This window comes from Suillus plorans, assembly GCF_016647745.1.
Source record: "Suillus plorans strain S12 chromosome Unknown HD556scaffold_82, whole genome shotgun sequence".
In the NCBI taxonomy this organism is placed as follows: Eukaryota; Fungi; Basidiomycota; class Agaricomycetes; order Boletales; family Suillaceae; genus Suillus; species Suillus plorans.
This window is the reverse complement of record NW_024537466.1, coordinates 77,842-98,275: the sequence shown is the minus strand read 5'-3', so window position 1 is coordinate 98,275 and position 20,434 is coordinate 77,842. Positions and strand designations below refer to the sequence as shown.

Genomic DNA, 20,434 nt, shown 5'->3' with positions numbered 1-20,434 from the left:
CGACATGTCTCGCGTTCTCTATAGACGGCAAGCACATCCTCAGCGGAGGTGAAGACAATAAAATCTCGGAATGGGCAGTACAACGTTCAAAGGTGAGTTTCTATTTCTCATTATCATTACGCAATTCGAGCATCTTTCGTACAGATCCTTGATATCACAACAGCCCGCGATGAATGTCTGACTGGGAACTTGTCTATCGCTGAAGAGCTCCTCACCAAAAAGATCCACGCCAACGCCAATGACTTTACTTCATATGCCAATCGTTCATTTGTCATGGCCCGGAAGCACGACTTGGACAACGCCCTTGAGGATGCAATCAAGGTGAGATGGACCCGCCCATAATTGTCATGATACAGAAGGCTAACATTCATCCGTGACATAGTCAATCAACGTCAAACCATCATTGGTTGGCTTTATCTCGAAAGGCATCGCCCTCTGCGGAAAAGGTCACGTCCGAGAAGCAAGAGTAGCATTCGACGTCGCATCCATGTTCACGAACCAAGATTCAGAAACCAACCAATTTCTTCTCCTGATCAGGGTGCATTCAATTCGTCCCCCATGCTATCTGCTTCATCCAGCATTCTAGGCCATCGCACTGTTCAACGCAGATCAACGCGAGGAAGCAATGCTGCTCATAGAAAACCTGGCCGTCGCTTGTCCGAATGTCGATCCTCTTGCGCGTCGTGTCGTGGAAGTGAGCGTCATGTGGCCACGCTCGGCCATCAATCCTGATATTCTCAACTCGCACAATAGACGTATCTACGTGTTCAGCTCGGGATCAAAGCCTCGCGTCATGACGAAGCTACTGATCACTTCGCTGCCGCTGTCATCTCCACTGCATTCTCGTCGAAATATATTCATTTGATATATGAGGACTTGACTGCGGCGTGTCAAGATGATACGTACGTAATGCTTTTTATAACCTAGCGTTTTGTCCAGCTCTTCGGTTGGGATCTCGAGCCATTGCTGCTAACTACGCACCAGAAACGGTGCCAGGCATTTCTTTCGGCAGGTAAACTCGACGAAGCCCGCGAAGCACGCACATACATGATGGACGCCATCGACAGCATTGCGAAGGCCAGCTGTCTTGATTGGTCCGATGGCAAGTCTTCCGTGATGTCATCCGCGACTATCATGCTCACCCGTATATCACTCAGAGTTTAAGGAGAAATGCAGCGCGCTCGCTGCAGATAACAACCGTATTCTTGGCGTATGTACCTCGTTCCTCACCTCTTTCGCTACTGACTATCATGCAGGCAGAGATCCCTGGGCAAGAGCAAGATGGCTATGATGCTGAACCCAATTTGTTCTATGGAACGCATCAAGTTTGCGCAAGAGCGTACCCTCTTGTTCTCTCTCACATAGTTCATTACAGTATTCTCAGATTTCCCGGCCAAGACTTCAACAGCGAGCTGGGCGCCTTGGGCGCCTCAAAAGACTGAGGCTCGCTATGACGAGGAGGCTTCAGTCAGTTCCTACATCTGCGCCACCCGCCGCCGCCACCACCGCCTTCAAAACTCACATACGATGCCTATTTACCCTACCACTCCATCATGCAACGCCACCTGCTGTCGACGTTCCTTATGCCCAAGGTCGACAGGTGCGCTCGCTTATTTTGTCATGACTGTTTCTTGGGCGTCTCATTCAAATCTACAGCGTAATGCTGCAGCGGGTGCTCCTGGGAGTGAGCACTCCTTGATACCTGATGAAGACCCTCCTTCACAGGATCCCAATACACAACAGCAACGTCAACCAGCAGCAGTTCAGTTAGACACTAGCGAACGCGGAGGCGGCCCGTCCTAAGGGAGTAAACTCCGTCCACCCTGGGGGCAGAATTCCATCTTATGTCAGCAATTGCCTCGTTCGTCCACTTACCTTAGGGTTAGGTTCTCTATTTTTCGGTAGGCTGGGTTTTCAATTGTTTGGGCCTTTCTCACGCTTGGTCTTTTCCCTAATATTCTGAGTCAGGGAGAGCGGGTCACCCTAGGGCGGCGCGCTATCAGGCGCACGCCTAGTGCCACGTCAGTCCTGCGGATGCATCATGCGTGAAAAAGTCCGGTTAACAGCGCTGCTCAACGCGCCTTTCAAGGGAGACGAGCTACCGCTTCGCGCCGTGGAACGTGCTAATGTAGGTAGCATGCCAGGAGAGGTGGGAGCGAGCTGCGGAGGGCGCGGCGCGCAGATTTGTAGGTAATCGAGCGGTCCAGGCATCGATGCGCAAGGCCGATGAAGAGGATAAGCGCGCTGGCGCGAGTGAATGGCAAACGTCCTTTATATCTTACGATCCCCTACCAGACTTCCGTGAATACGCACCATCTTTCGCATCGCCGTTGCCAATTTGTCTGCAGACGTCACTTCTGTCGAGTCTAGATCTGAGCGCTTGGCCAGGAAGGCTGACGTACGTCGCGCGGCTGTAAATATTTAGCCAAAGATGTAGGCGGCAGTACGTATTTAATATTTAATGCTAATGTCTATTATTCGCGTCTGCAAAGCTTATGTAACGCCCAATGCCAAACCTCAACCGCCATCGTCCTATTAGTATTTCAGAGTTGACTTTTGCCTTTCGTCTCGCTGGTCATCCGCATTTATTTGCTGCGTCACTTATGCGAACAGTTCAGTCCCTCGAGGGTAGATCTGCGTGAGATCTGGCGCACTACAAGGCAGATCTGCGTGAGATCTTGTGAGCCCAGCATCTGTTTGCTGCGACGCGCATGCATTGCGATGCATCAGTTGGGCACGACCCGCAACTTCAATTCAAGATACTTGGACGCGGAATCCCTCCCGTCACGTCCAATCACACCGAAAGGGCGCACGGCTTACGCTTCGAGCGCTGAAAGAGCAGTCGCTTCAAGTTCTGGTTGCGGGTCATTGCGCCTTGACGGTGCATCTGCGCATTCATCTCCTAGTCCAGCGTCGTTCTCAGCACCGCTCCGTCATCGTCGCAAATGAGTCCAGTCGGGATCGGCGAACTACTGCCGAGGGGGCGGTTGAGCGTAGTAAACCGAACGAGCCAAGCGGACGGCTTCTGTAACCCCCGAGCCGCAGCCGCTCCCAGCGCCTCTGGATAGTCTGCGACATCAGTTCATATTTCAACTGCAGAGCTTCGCCCAGCGTCTAACGTTGCGCCCTGCTGTCAGCGACGAACAAACAGGAATTCGCGTTACATATGGATGACATTTGGGTTTGATATCGTACGGACGTCGTGCGTACATAATACGTACATCCGCGGGCATTGGATGAAAAATTAGCTTCAGCGCTGTTAACGTCGTTATTCAGTGCTATTCAGCGTGCCTCGTTGTCAAACCTAGCCTCTCCTGCAGGTTCCGCACCATCATCCACGCTTACGTCTTCATCTTCCGTGCGTCCCAGGCCGCGCACAGTCCAAAATTGCCTTGCTGCAGGATGTCGGAAGGCATGAACGTCAGCGCTTAACTTGACCCATCCCTTCGCATTAGTTTCCCTGAGTTTGCGTATGATCTTCTCTGCTGCAGTGCGAAGCTCCTCGAAGTGGATTGATCCAGGGGGCTGAGCCAGTATCACCGGTTGGAACGTGCCGTCGGCCCACTCTTCGATAGCTAATATGATCTGAAGTAAACGTTAGGTTGCCCGAGAAAATAGCGTCTTCTGCACTTACAAAAGCTACGCTGCGAGCTATATCGGCAGGCAGATACCCGCCCGGAGGTGGTGTTGTGATAGAGTTCCCTGGCGGGTTTGGTCCAAACAGAACGGCGCTTGACACTTGAATTAGTGCAGCGTCACCAATCTCAGAAGTAAACGCCTAAAGATAAGTTAGTTTGGGCTGCTAGTGCATGAAATCCCTTACCACGATATGACTGTTTATGTACGGAGCATCTTCGAGGACAGTCTGAGCAGTTATCTTGATCCCAGAAGTATCACCGCATAGACCGTATTGTTGCAGTACGGTCTGTCTAGCAACGGAGAACGCGTAGTGGTGGTGTTTGCAGGTCGGAAATAAAGGGAGCCTAGCCACGATATCCTGCCAGCTTTCTTCAGCTGCGCCGAGTCCATAAGCAGCTTGCAGCGCTTTGCTCATGGTGATGTAGCGCTTTGCATTTTCGTGCGTCATTCCCAAGGCAGCTGGGGCGGAGTAGACTCGTCCATAGTGCGTATCTCCAGTCTGCTGGGTATGCTGGGCTTGTCCGTCCACCGCAGACGTTCCAGTCAGGCTATCCAAAAGCTCTGGAAAGTGGCGATGAAACACTGCAGTGATGATGCGTCGCAGGGCAGTGCAAGTGAGCCGAAATGGGAGTGAGGCGGTGGCTAGCTGAAGGGCCTTATTGATGTCACTTCCATTCCAGAATTGCGGGAGATCTCGCTCTGGCCGGTGCTGCGGAAGTGCTCGGGCAAAGACGTGGGTATCTTGGTACATAGCGTCGCACCCAAGGTCCCTGAGAAGCATTTGTATAATGGGCCGAATAACTCCAAGGTAAAATAGAAACGGCCGAGCAAGAGCTTGAGGAAAGAGCCAGAGACGCTCTTGGACGCTTTTGCCTCGCTGCTTTGAAACTGGGTTGCCGAGAGCCGGTAAGCCGTTGATGATGAAGAGGTTACGGGCTTTATCAGTAACTGGGCATTGGTCCAGTAACATAGAATGAAGCTGGAAACCGCGAGGAGGAACTCCGCATGTCAAGAAAAATCCAGCTATGATTAGAGGCACGACGTCATCATCCCATTGCTTGAGCCATTGACGAGCTGCTTTCTTGTCTTTTATCACGCCTGGCGTTAGGATGCAGGCGCCGGCAGTTGAGACGACCTTCGCTAGTAGACTTTTGTTGCGCGCCTGCTTAAATATCGACCTTTGCTCCAGAAGGTTGTCCGTGAATAGACTTGTGTCGAATTCATAATAGAGATTGTGAATGCGGCTTGGAAGATTAAGCAGAACGTTCGAATCTAACTGCGTGAGAAGGGCGTGCGCGCAATTTGCAAGCTGTAAGAGATGAAATGTTTGGGGCTGGCGGTCCCCGTCTTCCATAGTGAGACTTCGACCGTCCTCACTAAAAACAAATCCAAATTTAAGACACTCTCTACCTGCCGCCTGGCTAATTGCATACCAGACGCCCTTGAATCTATCGAAAGGCGTCGAATAGCCAGGGTGGACGCCAGCCATTGGCTTCAGGAAGCGTACCTCCTCAGAAATGATTCTAGCCAATGAAAAGAAAGAAAGATTAGATACGACGCAATTCTGAAGTCAATGCACCTACGCCAGCAGATCTGACGATCCAATACTTTTCTTTTTTGCGATTCCAAAGTCATGTAACGAGCCGTTGATGATCTCCATAAAGGTTCCTAAAAAGAAATGGTGTTATTACCATACGACGCCTCTGCAAAGGCCTACCTTCTGTTTCACCCTCTATACGCGGCAGGCATCTATCGCCCGTCTCACTATCCGAGTCGCTCTCATCAGAAAACAACTCAAACCTTGAGTTGGCCTCGGCCTCAACATCTTCGCCCTCCTCGTATTCACTGTCGTCGCTGGACAGGTCGTCGCTAAACAGGTCATCGACCGAGCACTCTTCAAATCGCTGTTCAGCCGCAAGTGACGGCTGGGCTGTTTCCTCCATCCAGCTGGCATTGTCAAATGGGGTAAATTTTGCCATACTACCGCTCTGCAGCCGGGAAAACTGAGCTATGACGGCGTAGAAGTTGTGGGCCAATCGGGCGCAATCTCCAATGAGGGGGCTAGCCAGTCGAAATAGGTCCTTGCCTCGAATGGATGATAGGAATAAGGCTTGGTCGGTGGGACATTCCATGATGCTGTTGGTCTTGATTTCGTGTCTGACTAGTACAACTACTAAGTCTTGGACGAGTTCCAAGAGAGTGGTGGAGCTGAGAGTTTCAGCGGTTATGATGTATTGATAAAGGGATTTTGCGGCCATAAATTGCGCTGCATTTCCTGTCACAGTGAATGTACCGAGAGACAGCTTAGCTGGCAGAGACTTGTTTGCGCTGGGGGCATTGGCTTTTCTGCGTGTCTTGAAATGTATAAAGCGCACTAGCATACAAATGGTGCGGACCATAGGCGCCCCGTACGTAACGTAGCTCTTAGCTGAGATAAACCTATACTTCGCATGCGTCCTGGGGCAATGATACTTGAGTTGAACAGGGCAAAATCGTACCATGAAATATAACTTACTGAAAAGTCAGAGCGCTTCGAATGTTTGGATGACACGACTCAACAAACTGATTGGCATCCTTGAGGTAGCCCTTATACAATCGGTGAACCTCTAGGAGTCCACGTTCCAAGCGTGCTTGCCTCTCAGACAAATGCAGGATGTGATACTCGTTACTAGTAGGTAACTTGACGAGCGCTTGGAGCTTAGCAGTATCCGCCTGCAAGCTTTGCGCATAATCCAGCCACTTTATATCTCTGAGGAATGAAGCTTCCTTAGGTGCGGTTGCTCCTAGGCGGTTAATAGGTGCATCGGGAGCACTTGTAGCCAAGGGGGTGTCAGGCGGAGACCACGTCTCTGGTAAGACGACAACGATTGATGTGAGAGGATCTTTGCTGTCCACGACCATCAGATATGGGCGGATGATAAAACGGCCTTCAAAGAATGCAGGGGCGTCGCCTAAGTCAGCCCTGTGCGAGCGGCTCCAGTGCTGCATAACGTGTCGCTGCTTTCGTTTGTTTGTGCCATGCAGCGTCGCTCTAAACCACTCAGGGCAGTTTGGGGCGGGACATTTGAAACTAAAAATGGCCTCGAGGCCTGGGATGAGGTCAGGCACGGCGCTAGGCAATGGAATGACGTCCATATCGGACGGCACGCAGTGGCTCTCGAGAATATGCGCTATTGCAACCTTGTAATTCTTCTCAAGACGTGTGCTGCAAGCCTTTTTGTGGTCCGGGAGTCTTATATGTTGCAGTAATCTCTTTGGTGGAATGACCCTTTGGTGGATGCTGCAAATAAAACCATAGCAGGTAAACGCAATCCCAAAGATGGATAGGAGTGGACAATTAGAGGCTAGAGGAGCCGGGAATGGCATATCTTTTAAGACGTGGCTTGAATCTGGGCAGTGCAGCTCGTGAAGTCGGACAACTGAGGGAACATCTGGGATTGGGTTCTTAGTAGGTTCCTGGATCGCTGAGTGTAGCCGTTTCCGTAACCTTGAATGCTCTGATTCATCATGTAGAATGCCGCGGGGCCGTTTCCGCACAAGAGCAACCTCCGTTTCATCACCCATGGTGGATAGTAGTAGCGAAGGCAAGGCGGTAGTGCTTGATAGTGAGCGGGGCGACAATCTGTATCGCTGCTGCCGTAGTAAGGGAGTGATCGGGCTTCTGGTAACCAGTTGGGTCTTATTCGGTTCTCCTGAGTTTCCCACGCGTGGTACTGGTGCGAGTACCGACGCAAGCATGGTACCGGTGCAAGTACCGACGCAGATACTCTAGTTATGTCATGGCTCGGCTCGACCCGGCTCGGACTTGGCTTTGATCGGCTACACCTGAAGTTCAGCTATCTTTGTGAGTTGAACCACATTGTCCGGCTTGGTTTGACTTACTAGTCACATGAGTTGGCTACAAGTCATTTCTCCCGAAATATCAACTTGAGCCGGTTCAGTCAGCTTTAGTCATGTGGAAGTCGAACAACTTTCTGTCTGTGCCATCGACCGTGGCACGCACCACTGCTGTATTATTTAGTCCTGTCACATAGCATGTTGAATAAGGCCCTGAGTCGAATCAATGATAGATTCAGGCTGGAGAATATCTTGGGGTTGGGCTCATATGGTACGTTCATTGTTTGTATGATATTGATTCATATTCAAATATATTATTAGCTGTTGTATACCATGCACAGAACTTCCTCAATGATGATGTTGTTGCTATTAAACTTGAACCAGTCACCGATAACCCATCTTCTGTGGAGTGTGAGTACAACATTCTAAAGCAACTTGAAGGTGGTGTTGGAATCCCCCAAGCCCTTTGGTTTGGCAGGGAGTCAACATATCATCCTTAGCTCTCCACCTCCTTGGTCCATCACTGCACAAGCTCTTCCTCACATGCAACCATAAATTCACCCTTCAAACTGTTGTGAACTTAGGGGATCAGCTGGTACTTAGGTTCAGATTTGTTGTGAGCTGCAGCTACTAACCTATTTTCCAGTTGTTGCGTCTTGAGTACATCCACTCACATGGCTTTGTTCATGGCGATATCAAACCGCATAACATTTTGGTGGACAACTTGAAGTAAATCACATATGTCATTGATTTTGGTATCGTGAAGAAGTACTGGAATGCTGCAACTAAATCTCACATCCTGTTTTGCTGAGGTCAACATCTCACAGGCACCCCCGCCTTTGCTTCCATCAACAATCACTTGAGATTGGAGCAGGGTCGTCATGATGATCTGGAATCACTTGCTTACATGCTAATATATTTCTTGCATGGCTCCCTTCCATGGCTACATAGTGACCATGAGAAGCTTTCCAGCTCCTTGATACTCGAACACAAAGTGGATACCACGGTCCACCATCGATGATTTATGTGATGGAATTCCTGCAGCATTTGCAAATATTCTCATCTACTCACACTCTCTTTCATTCTCAGAGGATCCGGATTATGACCATCTCCGTTCTTTACTTCACGATCTTCGCACTGCAGGGCCTGCATCAGCTATGCACTCTTTGAATTTCAATTGTCATATCACATCTTCCCCTCACCATCCTCAAGTCTCTGAATCGGTGAGCCTATGTCTGCCAAAGGCAATGCCTCTTCGTAGATCAACTCATGTGTAAGTGTTTTCATTTATTCTTATGCAGCACTCATCATTTATGACCTTATCGTTTGCAAGGTTATGTCCATGCAATGGTACCCTAACGCCTGCAACTACTCCCACTTTGTGTCATCAAATGAAAAAACGCATTATATAGCCCAATATTTTCTCAGTACTACTAATCTGCGCAGTGTGCATGTTTGTACAGATGTTGATTAATAGTATCTACGTATTTGTATCCATGGTCTGTGTGCATATGCTGTGTAATTCCAGTGTTAACTCCCACAATGCACACTGCAGCCTTGCATTGGGAGAATTACCTCAATTTCGCCCATTGAACTCACATCTTCTGCTTGAGGCTTGATCATTCCTTCGAGAATCAGAACTATGGCTGTATTCAATTAGCTGGTCTTTCCCGATTGTCAGCAGGGTTCAACTCTAATATCATGTTAATAACATTCCTTCACACGTTCTCCTCATGGAAATTCCCACCTACATTCAAGATTCGGTGGCCATGATCTGGATCATCTGGTTGATACAGTGAGGATGAGTTGTGATGCTGTGAAGTGCAACGCTCAGGGATAAGGTGATTTGTGCATCGGGGTCTTACAGAATAAAAGTATATAGATAGGTGAGTCTCTTGTTGCATCTCCCAGCTTCAGCACCACTGATATGAATCATTGTGGCTATCGTCAACAAAACACCAATATCCCCCAGGTTGAGGTCACCCCTGCTACTCCCATACTTGTTGCTGCTGCTGCAACTACCACTGCAGCAGCTACAATTGCCACTACCCTCCAGCTACCGATCTCATACAGTATTTTCATATCTTGCAGACCGCCCAAGGATAAATTTTGTTCACATCTGACGTCTGGTCCGATTCTAAGCTTCATTCCTTCCTTGTTGTGACTGCGCATTGGATTGCAAAAGGAAGCGGGAACGCAACACTTGTTTTGAAGGCCACTCTAATTGCTTTTCATCACATTCCTGGTAGTCATACAGGGAAGGCACTCGCCTCAAAAATATTGGAGCTGATTGATCGTGCTGAAGTGAAACATAATGTTAGTGTCTTGTTATACTGTATCATATGCCCTGACTTCATCTAGATCGGACACTTTACCTTGGACAACACTAGCAACAACAGGACCGCAATGGACGAACTCTTGCAACTTTTGCAGAAAGATGGGATTGAATTTGATGCGGTTGATCACTGAATCCCATGTTTCCCTCACATAGTGAATATATGTGTCCAACACATCCTCAATGAATATTCTACTGCAGACTTTTCACATTTGGCTGATACTTTTGTAGCTGGCCCTTACACTTTTAGCAAGGTGCAGTACATTGACACTCTGCAAAATAACATTATCGATCGGGCCAGAAATATTGTCCGCATAATTCGTGCATCAGGCCAGCATCGTGATAGTTTTCGAGCTGCCATCGCTTCTGGTAATGCAGAGGAATGGTTTGTAAATGACATGAATGAGCATATGGCCCTTCCAACAGTCGAATTGCTATGTGACGAGCCTACTCGTTGGGATTCAACATACATTATGTTCAATCATTTGAGAAGGCTACGACAGGTAATGTTTCATCTCATTAATTCTCACATAGCCTAACGGTTTCCCAGGCTATCGACCATTGGATCAATCTTCCTGCTTAATGCAGCATAGTGCATTATAAACTGAGCCCCATGGATTGGCAAGTCCTGTAGGATCTTGAGGTTATTCTAGAGGTATGTTCTAATATGTCCGACACCCATATCATATTTACTATTCTACATTAGGCACAGCACCATGCTCAGCAATGCATGTCCGGCAAAACCAGTCCTCTACTGGGTAGCACCATTCCGGCCTTTGAAGGGCTGATCCAAAGATGGAAGCTTGTAGCAGACCTTGTCCCACACTGTGCGCCTTTGGTCGCCATAGGTTTAACATGGGCAGCTAAGTATGATGATTGAATGAGTCTCACAGGAGCGTATGCTGTTGCAATGTGTAAGTCCCACGTGTTTTGATCAAGGTGAACTCTAATGATTGTGTATAGTTGTCCATCCCACAAGACGTATGTCATGGATGAACGAACATTGGTCAGTCTCACGAATCACAGAGGCTAAAGACTATATTCTCAAACTGGTACGTCTGCCTAACAATAACAACAGCAAGCTTTGGGCTTATATGTCTTACAGATGCGGAATAAGAGGGCGACAAATGACTCTGCAGAGTCCGATCAGTTGATTCGTCGGCCACGTCCTGCAACACTAGGCTCGATGATCTATGGACTTCCTGAGATAGACCTACTGCCGCGTCGCCAGGGTCACCGCCCCCAATTAGCTGAAGACAAATTCAATGCTTATAGCACAGGCATTCTTAGCCATACAGGAACAGATATACTATCTTGTTGGACGGTAAGATATCTGTCTCTATTACATGTTTTGTTGGTGACAAGGACTAGGTTTCGGAGCCAATATTTCCAACACTCTTCAAAATTGCAATGGATTTCCTACTAATCCAAGCCTCTGCTGTTCCATGCGAGCGCATATTCTCCTCCAGCAGTGACACACTTACCAAGAAGCACCATCGTCTCAGCCCATACTTGATAGAAGCCCTACAGATAGTCAAATTCGTACTGAAAAAGGAGTGACTTCACTTAACCAAGGGTTGGGCAGCGTCCCAAAAGGACATGGAGTATGATTTGATGTGTGCTATAGGCTCTGTGAGCTGTGAAGATCTCTTACCATCTAGTTCTGGTGATCTACTGATATCCGCTATCAGTGGAACTACATCTGGCAGCCATGATTATGAGGCTCTTCTTAGAGTCATCGCAGAGGATGAATGTGACGATGTTCCAGATGATATCGCAGACATATCTATTCCTGCTTCTTAATTCTTGCTTGTTTCCTACTACTTTGACTGTTCCCTTCATCTTACTCACGCCGCTGCTGCTTTTGTCATTAAACTAACCTTGACTATTGATTTATATTTCTCCTCAATGTTCTCATCTTACTAACTGCAGGAAAGATGTCAGCAGTGACTGCGCAACTGGTTTTAGCATTTACTGTCTGACCATCAAACTCACCCTAGATGAGCTTCTAGGTGAGTACAATGGCAAATGTGAGAGCTAAACTTCTCCTCAACTTTATCACCCATGCTAACTGCGTAAACTGCAGGAAAGATGTCAGTAGTGACTGTGTAACTGGTTTTAGCATTTACCGTCCGACCATTAAACTCACCCTAAATGAGTTTTTAGGTGAGTACAATGGCAAAACCTCAAAGGTAAGCATTTAACTCCATTGCCATTACAGTTGTTGAATCACTGTTAGTTGTTGCCCACCTTTTGCAGATCATGAGTCTGTCAACCCTCCTTCAAACTGGAGTGACCCTGCTCCAAGTCATTACCCACCATTAGCAGATTGTGAGTTCATCGACCCTCCTTCGAACTCTAGTTACGCTGATCTGAGTCATTGCTCACCATTAGCAGATTGTAAGTCTGTCAACCCTCCTTCAAGCATGAGCCACGCTGATCTGAGGCATTGCCCACTGTTTGCAGATCATAAGTCTGTCGACCCTCCTTCAAGCACGAGCCATGCTGCTCTGAGTCGTTGCATATGGTGAGTCTGTCATTTTCATTTTCGCCAGCAACAACATTAATCCATGTCTCAATCACATTGCGCAAACGTCTATTGAAGTACCATCCCCACCTGCATCTCCGACTTGTTTGAACGTTCCTTTCCCCTTCTCGACTCATCTGAACAATCCTGTCCCCTTCTCTACTCGTCCAAATGATCCTTTCCCCTTCTCCTTGTATTTCAGCTAGGGAATGACAGGGGTATACCCATGGGTATCTGTGGTGATACCCCCACCCACACCCACCAAAAACCCACACCCACACTGGTGGGTGTGGGTTTATTCATGGGTACCAGGAATAGCTACCCATACCCACAGCCATAGAGGGTATACCCATGGGTATGACATGAATGATTGGTACTACACACTTAGATATCTTAATGAGTGTTGTAGTAGTACTGGAGACAAATATACTGCTAGTCTCACCTTGTTAATTGGCAGCCATTTGAGAGAGATATAAGCTAAATAAAAACCCAACATCAGTAAGTCTCTGAAAAATGCAAAAATCAAAGTTGATATTATCCTTGTAGTACTAGTTGAGACAAGTCTGTTGTGCCTCTTATTTTGTTAATCAGTAGTAATGTGAGCAAAATAAAAATACATATTGATGAGTTTGGCCAAACACAAGTTGTTATTATCATTATGTATCTTGATGAAAATTGTAGTGCTATTTAAGGTGAGTCTATGGCTAGTTTATCTTATCAATTAGTTGACATATCAGTAACATAGGGATTGAACACTACTGAACCAAAGTTCAAAGTTATGTTTCTATAGTCTACAAGTAACATAGTAAATGGAATCAACATAGATGACAAAGATAGTATTATTGAAAATGAAGTTGTTGGCCATTCAACCTAGGCATACCATTCACTGAGACCACTACTAGCATATTTGACAAAGTTGAATCGCATATCACAGTGCAAAGATAATTTTTTTGCCTACATACCCACTGTGTGGGTGTGGGTAGGGGTGTGGGTATCCTAAGTGCCTACCCCCACCCATACCCCTGTGTACCCACACCCACGACCCACAGTGGGTTATAGATACCCATGACATTGCCTAATTTCAGCTACTCTCTCAACTCCCCGCCACCTTACAATAGGTCTCTCCATGTTTGGCGCTGATGCACGCTGTGCTCGTAATCTTCGTGCACAAGTAGCACTACCATACAACTAGATACTTCTTTTAGTTTTTGATTAATTGTTATTGAAATCACTTACTTTGTCTTGTGGATCCATGAATATGAATGATGTGACTTGTAAATGTGAAGTGCGTTGTGAATTGCTGTGATCAACACCTGCTTTCCTAAGTTTCTCTGGTGGTTCTTGAGACTAAAGTTCTGAATTCTAAAATCTATTTTTAGCTTATAATTTAAAAATATATTTGAGTTAGTTTAAGCCCTTAAGTTGACTTAGCTGTAACTAATCAAGCTGAGCCGGACCGTAATTTTATAAGCCGTAACCACTTGTCAACTCAGCTATTTATAGCTCGGGCCGCAGCTAGAACCAGCAACAAGCCAGAGCTGCGGCAACACTAAGATACTCCATTACTAGCTACTTACGCCTGAATGAATGTCACTTATATACTAGCTTGAAATTGATTTTTTGACAATTTTTCTCCCACAGCAATGTTTATCGGTTCTTTTTCCACCAAGAACATAGGGCGAAGTCGCCAAATAGAGATAGTCACCCATCCGGATCATGTTGTGGTGGCTAGACTTGTTGTGCTCTGCACAGGACACCACGTTGGCTCTGTGTTCTGCACTGATGCAGCAGGGCAGCCCTGGGATCACCCTCCAGAATTTGATGTGTTGGATAGGGGCAGCACCTACCACCACTTGGGTGTCCCTGCTCAAAAAATCTGGATTCAAGGAAATGTCCCACCATACTATAATGTTGCACTATTCTGGTTCAGGGATTATTACCTAGATCTACATCACGAAAATGTGAGATTTAGGTACCAAAAGCGATTCAACCCCAGGCGCCCCCACGTGCACCTTCCAGTCTTATATTTCCGCCGACTCAGTTTAATTACACAAATTCAAGTAGCTACAAATGCTGTCTTATGATGTGCGTTTTATATTTTGTGCTACTGGCATTATTTAAACTAATTATTTAAGTTAGCTTATTCATGCGCTTCGCAGGCTCACTGAATGCATCGCATCACGAGCTTGCAGCCCCGCCCAACTCCTCCCGCTCCCCATCCATCAATCCAAAATTCAAGCTCTCCTCCCCTTGTGTCGTGGTAATCCTTCCCAAGAACCTGCAGAGACTATGTTTCTGTACAGCTGAAAAAGTGCCGTTGCAGCTCGTCGCTGATGTATACAATATCCTAGTTCCGTCCCAATATCAACAACCCAATGCGAGAGTGGAAACAGGAAGGAAAGGTGCGATTAAGATTGGACTCACCTAACAATATTCTCCTGGAATTCGCCATCTTTATCTGTCTTGCCATCAACGCTGAACTGGACAGGTTCGATCAAGGCTGATATCAACGCATGGAGCAAAGACCCCCCTTGCTCTCCCTCCTCCTGAATTGCAGAGAGTGTCAGAGCAGACGTAGACACGGACAATGGATCAGAAAGCATCGAAGCATGTGAATTTGCATGGATTGGGGGCGGCGCATTTTCTGACGTAGGGAGGCTGATGTTTGATTGGAGGTTGACTTGAGAGGAGGGTGAGGTTGGGAGGAGCGTGTTTAGCAGGGATGTTGTTTTTCCGCAAACACGGATTTCTGAGCCTAGCGTTCGTCAGGCATGGGCATCAATCATCATAAAAAGAAAGTTGTGGGACGATACGCTCATCCCAGACAAACCCTCGATATGCTCCATCCACCTACCACGCTCATCTTTTTTAACAGCAGCAGCATTTGATTTCAGTAGCCCAGAGAGCGCATATAGTCTTGTGAGCGGGTCTCAGCGGAGTTGAACGAAGGGGGCAGGGTTTGGGGGAGTGCGCGGAGAGGGTCGAGACCAAAGTAGGGTGAAAATCGACAGCACTGGTATCCAGTTGCCTATCAATTGCTGGCACCATTGCGCTATGCTTGAAATCAGGAGACCGGGAACGTCTTGATGGAATGTACTGGATTTCACTTACTGGAAGATCACCCCTCGAGCACAGAGGCCAATCAGCAACATTGGAGAAATGGAAGGGGTGGATACACAAATACAGATACACAAAACTGTTAGAGAGCAGCGGCGATACTCTAGACTTTACTGGAGTACGAAATAAAAAAGAGCCCGGCAAATTCCATAAGATAATTCAGGATACCTACTTCGTAGAGTCAGGGATGAAATTGAATGGGTATCCTGCCGACCAAACGCAATGCTCTGAAACAGATGCTAACTGCACTTCTGTTTTCTATGGGCCGTAAGTCTTTAATTGACAGCTATAACGTTGCAAGGAAACTTACTTGTTGACATGTTGATTGGTGAGCTTGGCCTTGCGCTTCATAGGCAAGAAAGTGATTCCATCATTTTCTTTGCCCTCCTTAGCTCCTCTCATAGCGCAGACGCGCGCCTTCAAAGGTCCGATGGCATGAAGGGCCTGTTCACATGTTGATGGGACGTAACAAGGCAGCTGGCCATGGGGCGCTGCAGCTAATGGCAATGGAGGCAGTTCACTGTTGATCCCACCTTCTTCTGCCAGCGGCAGACCTCGAACATTCCATACCTGCCTGGCTACAAAGCGCGTAAGTCGGAAAGTGTGGACCTCAGCGCTTAGTTTGATCCACCCTTCAGTATTGGATACTTTGAGTAGACCCATGATCTTCTCTGCTGCAGCGTGAAGCTCCTTGAGATGGCGCGAAGCGGACGATTGAGTTAGTTGCATTGGCTGGAAGGCACCGTCAGCCCACTCTTCAATGGCTAATATAATCTAGAGTAACGTTAGACTGCTTGAAGAAAGTAGCGTCCTGCGCACTTACAAAAGCTACGGCATGAGCTATATCAGTAGGCAGATACCCGCCCAGGGGTGGTGTGCTAAAGTTCTCTGGCGCGTTTGGTCCAAACAGAACAGCGCTTGACACTTGAATTAGTACAGCGTCCCCAATCTTAGATGGGAATGCCTAGAAATAAGTTATTCTGGGCTGCTGATATCCGAACAATGCTCACCGCAGTGTGATTCTGAATGTAAGGAGCGCCTTTTAGAACATTCTGAGCCATCATCTTGATCTCAGAAGCTTTGCCACATAGGCCATATTGCTGCATTACAGTCCATCGAGCAACGGAGAACGCATAATCGAGGTGTTTGGACGTCGCAAATAAATGGGACCCGATCAACAAGTCCTTCCAGGCTTCATCTGCAGGTCTGAGTCCGTAAGTCGTTTGCAGCATCTGGCTAATGGTGATGTAGCGCTTTGCCTGTTGAAGCGTCATGCCTAGGGCGGGTGGGATGGAGTAAACTTGTCCGTAGTGCAGTGGTCCGCTTTGTGAGGCTTGACGGTCTGTCATGGACAACCCAAACAGACCATCATGATCCCAAAGATCTGGAAAGTGCTGACGAAATACTGCAATGATGATGTGTCTTAGCATTGCGCAAGTTAGCTGAATTGGGAGTGACGTAGTGGCCTGCTGAAGGGCCTGGTTGACATCACTTCCATTCCAGAATTGTGAGAGGTCTGGTCGACGCTGTGGAATTGCACGGGTAAAAATGTGGGTACCTTGGTATGCGGTGTTGTACCCAAGGTCCTTGAGAAGTATTTGTATAGTAGGCCTAAGAACTCCAAGGTAAAATAGAAATGGTCGAGCAAGGGCTTGTGGGAAAAGCCAGAGACACTCTTGAACGCCTTTGTCCCGCTGCTTTGCAACTGGGTTGCCAAGAGCTGGCAAGCCGTCAATAATGAAGAGGTTACGGTCTTTATCAGTAATCGGGCAGTGGTCGAATAACATAGAATGAATCTGGAAACCACGAGGAGGAACTCCGCAGGTAAGGCAAAATGCAGCAATGATTAGAGGCACAATATCATCCCATTGCTTGAGCTGCTGATGGGCTGCTTTCTCGTCTATTGTCATACCTGGCCTTAGTATGCCAGCCTGAACCTCAGCAATGATCCGCGCCAGGATTTGAGTGTTACCCTCCTGCTTAAAAATTGATTTTGGTTCGACAAGGTTGTCAGTGAACTTGTCCGCTTCGAATTCGTGGTACAAATGGTGAAGATCACTGGGAATGGTTAGGAGAATATGTGAATCCAACTGTCTGAAAAGGATTTGCACGCAGGTCGCAAGTTGTGAGAACGGAATAGTCTTGGGCTGCAGATTTGTGTCCTGTATAGTGAGGCATTGGCCGTCTGCGCTAAAAGAAAATCCAAATTTGCGACACTCTCTAAACGCCTCCCTACTGGCAGCATGCCAAGTACCTTTGAATCTATCGAAGGGGGTAGAATAGCCAGGGTGCTCGCCGGCCACTGGCTTCAAGAAGCGCACTTCTTCTGCAATAATTCTAGCCAGCAATCAGTCATCATACAAGCTCAGGATGATATTAAAATACGCACGCCAGCAGATCTGATGATGGATCCGCCATGTTTTTGGCGGTTCCAAGACTATGCGACGATGAGCTGATTGCCTCCATAAAGGTTCCTAAAAATATTAATATTGTACATCTCTTGAATCTTGAGCAAAGGCTAACCTTCCGCCGCAATGCACCCCAGGTATTCACCGCCTGCACTTTGCTGGTAACCTTCTTCATCCGCCTCACCTTCTGAGTCGCTCTCATCAGAAAACAACTCAAACATGGTGTCATCCTGGTCCTGGTCCTCATCCTCGCCGTCTTCTTCTAATTCCATCTCACCTTCAGCCGCTCCATCTACCTCCAACAACTCTTCCGGTCCAGTTGCTTGATACCCTTCCCCTTTTCCCTCCATCCAGCTGGCCTCATCGAAAGGCGTAAATTTTGCAATATTGCCATCCTTGAGTCGGGAGAACTGGGCGATAATAGCATAGAAGTTGTGAGAGAATTGAGCGCAATCTCGAGTAAGGGGGTTAGCACGTTGAAATTGGTCCTCGCCTCGGATAGAAGATAAGAATAAAGCTTGGTCTGTGGGGCACTCCATAACTTCGCTGCTCCTAATTTCCTGCCTGACTAATGAGGCTACCAAGTCGTGAATAAGTTCTGAGAGGATGTTGGAGCTTGTGCGTTCGGTGGTAATGATATATCGATAGAGTGCCTGGGCAGCCATAAATTGTACCGCATTCCCTGCCACAGTGAATGTGCCAAGGGACCGTTTAGCTTGAAGAGACTTGTTTCCAGTAGAGCGGCTCCTTTTTCTGCGCATTTTGAAATGCATGAAGCGAATGAGCATGCAAATGGTCCGGATCATGGGCGTTCTGTATGCATAGTAAGTTTTTTCTGAGAGTAGCCTGTACTTGGCACGGGTGCTGGGATGGTGCTTAAGTTTAAAAGATCGTTTACTATAAAATAGAACTTACCCAAACGTCAGGGCGCTTCGAACGGTTGAATGGTGTGATTCAACAAATTGATTGGCGTCCTTAAGATAGCTCTTGTAAAGATTGTGAACCTCAGACAGGCCAAGTTCTAAGCGTTCTTGCCTCTCAGACAAATGTGAGACGCGGTGCGGGTTGGGCAGCTTTACAAGCGCTCGAAGCTTAGCGGGGTCTGCCTGCAAGCTTTGCAGGTAGTGAGGCCACTTTATGTTACTCAGAAAGGAGTGTTCAACGGGTATGCGAATAGTGGGTGCGTCTTGGATGCTCGTGGATGTAGCGGGGGAAGGGATGGGTGGGGACCAGGTTTTTGGCAAGATGACGACGGTTCGTACCAGGGGGTCCCTGGCATCGACGACGTTATGGTATGGACGAATTATATACCGACCTTCAAACGGAGGTGACCCACTGCCCCCAGCTGTCCGGTGCGAGCTATTCCAGTGTAAAACTATGCGGCGCTGCTGTGTCCCAGTAGTTTCGCCCGGCCCTGCTTTGAACCACTCCAGACAGTTTGTAGCAGGGCACTTGAAGGAGAAGACAGCTTCAAGTCCTGGGATAAGGTCGGGCACGGCGCTAGGGATTGAAATTACATCCATATCTGGGGGTACGCAGTGGCTTTGTAGGATATGTGCGACCGCAGCAACAAATTCTGTCTTAAAATAAGCATTACAATCCTGCTTGTGTGACTTATGCCATATGTGCTGCAGTAGTGCCTTGGGCGGAACAGCTTTATGATGAAAGCTGCAAATAAAGCCATAGGGAGTAAAAGCAATCCTAAATTTGCGGAGTAGTGGGCACGTAGATGTTACAGGAGCAGGGAATGAGGTGTCTTTGCATACATGGGTTGCGTAGGTACAGCACAACTCTCCCAGAGTCGCAGAGGAAGCCATCGAGTCAGCAAACTGTCTACCGGCACATCAGCAAAACTCTTCAAATGTCACAACACGTAACATTACCCGATTAGGAATTGTGAAAACGTTCGAGTATTATTGGAGAAAGATTATATCATCAGCATCAACAAAACAGCACGAAACGTACATGGCCTTGCAAAGCTTACATGATCAATTATGTCTGATATTGATCAGGTATGAGATGGTGGCCGACGTGCGATGGGCGCCAGCCTGGTGTGAGCCTTGCAGTGTTTCACCGGTCTTGCGTTTAAATACAAGTATGTGACCAGACTTACGTTTACCCAACGCGGTTCATGGATGCAGTAGACCAGCCTTACAGTTGACTCGCATGTATAGTACTAGCTAAGCCACAAGTTTTCGAGCGCCATGTTCAATGCTATTATTGACCGCATTGTACAATGTCTGGGCTGCTGTTCGAAGCAACGTGAATTTCGGATTCTCCGAAAAGCGAAAAGCCCACATAATGAGAGCCGTAGTGATGAAGATCGACCGATTCGCGAGATGTTGACTGGGACGCACTCTGACATTTTCAAGTAAGGCGTAAGAAATAGTCGAGAGATGAACGATACTACTCACCGACGGCCAAAGCCAAAAGCCAAAAAGCGGAGATCATCGCGCACACGACCTGTATCGTCAATCCAACGCTGAGGATTAAACCTGTGTGGTCGGGGAAGACTTCAGGGTCGTTTGCGATAGCCCTGAAGCACAAGCGTCAGACTCAAAGGTGAGAGGA

The 20,434-nt window shown here is 47.6% G+C and overlaps 3 protein-coding genes across 3 annotated transcripts; 1 reads left to right on the top strand and 2 right to left on the bottom strand.

The window, feature by feature from the left end:
- Positions 1-3,282: 3,282 nt before the first annotated feature.
- On the bottom strand, positions 3,283-7,203 carry HD556DRAFT_1448993 (uncharacterized protein; the record flags this gene model as incomplete). The annotated part of the gene is made up of 7 exons (XM_041307523.1): positions 3,283-3,585; positions 3,635-3,778; positions 3,824-5,015; positions 5,073-5,162; positions 5,223-5,307; positions 5,357-6,096; positions 6,155-7,203. 7 exons carry the CDS (start codon positions 7,201-7,203, stop codon positions 3,283-3,285), a joined length of 3,603 nt encoding a protein of 1,200 aa, XP_041154566.1.
- Positions 7,204-11,986: 4,783 nt separating this feature from the next.
- HD556DRAFT_1448991 (uncharacterized protein) lies at positions 11,987-12,544 on the top strand (the record flags this gene model as incomplete). Its single annotated transcript, XM_041307522.1, has 5 exons — positions 11,987-12,003; positions 12,051-12,142; positions 12,206-12,211; positions 12,278-12,338; positions 12,367-12,544. 5 exons carry the CDS (start codon positions 11,987-11,989, stop codon positions 12,542-12,544), a joined length of 354 nt encoding a protein of 117 aa, XP_041154565.1.
- Positions 12,545-14,632: 2,088 nt separating this feature from the next.
- On the bottom strand, positions 14,633-19,680 carry HD556DRAFT_1503654 (uncharacterized protein; the record flags this gene model as incomplete). The annotated part of the gene is made up of 8 exons (XM_041308994.1): positions 14,633-15,093; positions 15,169-15,254; positions 15,766-16,229; positions 16,279-16,419; positions 16,466-17,792; positions 17,845-17,929; positions 17,979-18,727; positions 18,779-19,680. The coding sequence occupies 8 exons, from the start codon at positions 19,678-19,680 to the stop codon at positions 14,759-14,761; spliced, it is 4,089 nt and encodes a 1,362-aa protein (XP_041154564.1). The 3' UTR covers positions 14,633-14,758.
- Between the last annotated feature and the right edge of the window lie 754 nt (positions 19,681-20,434).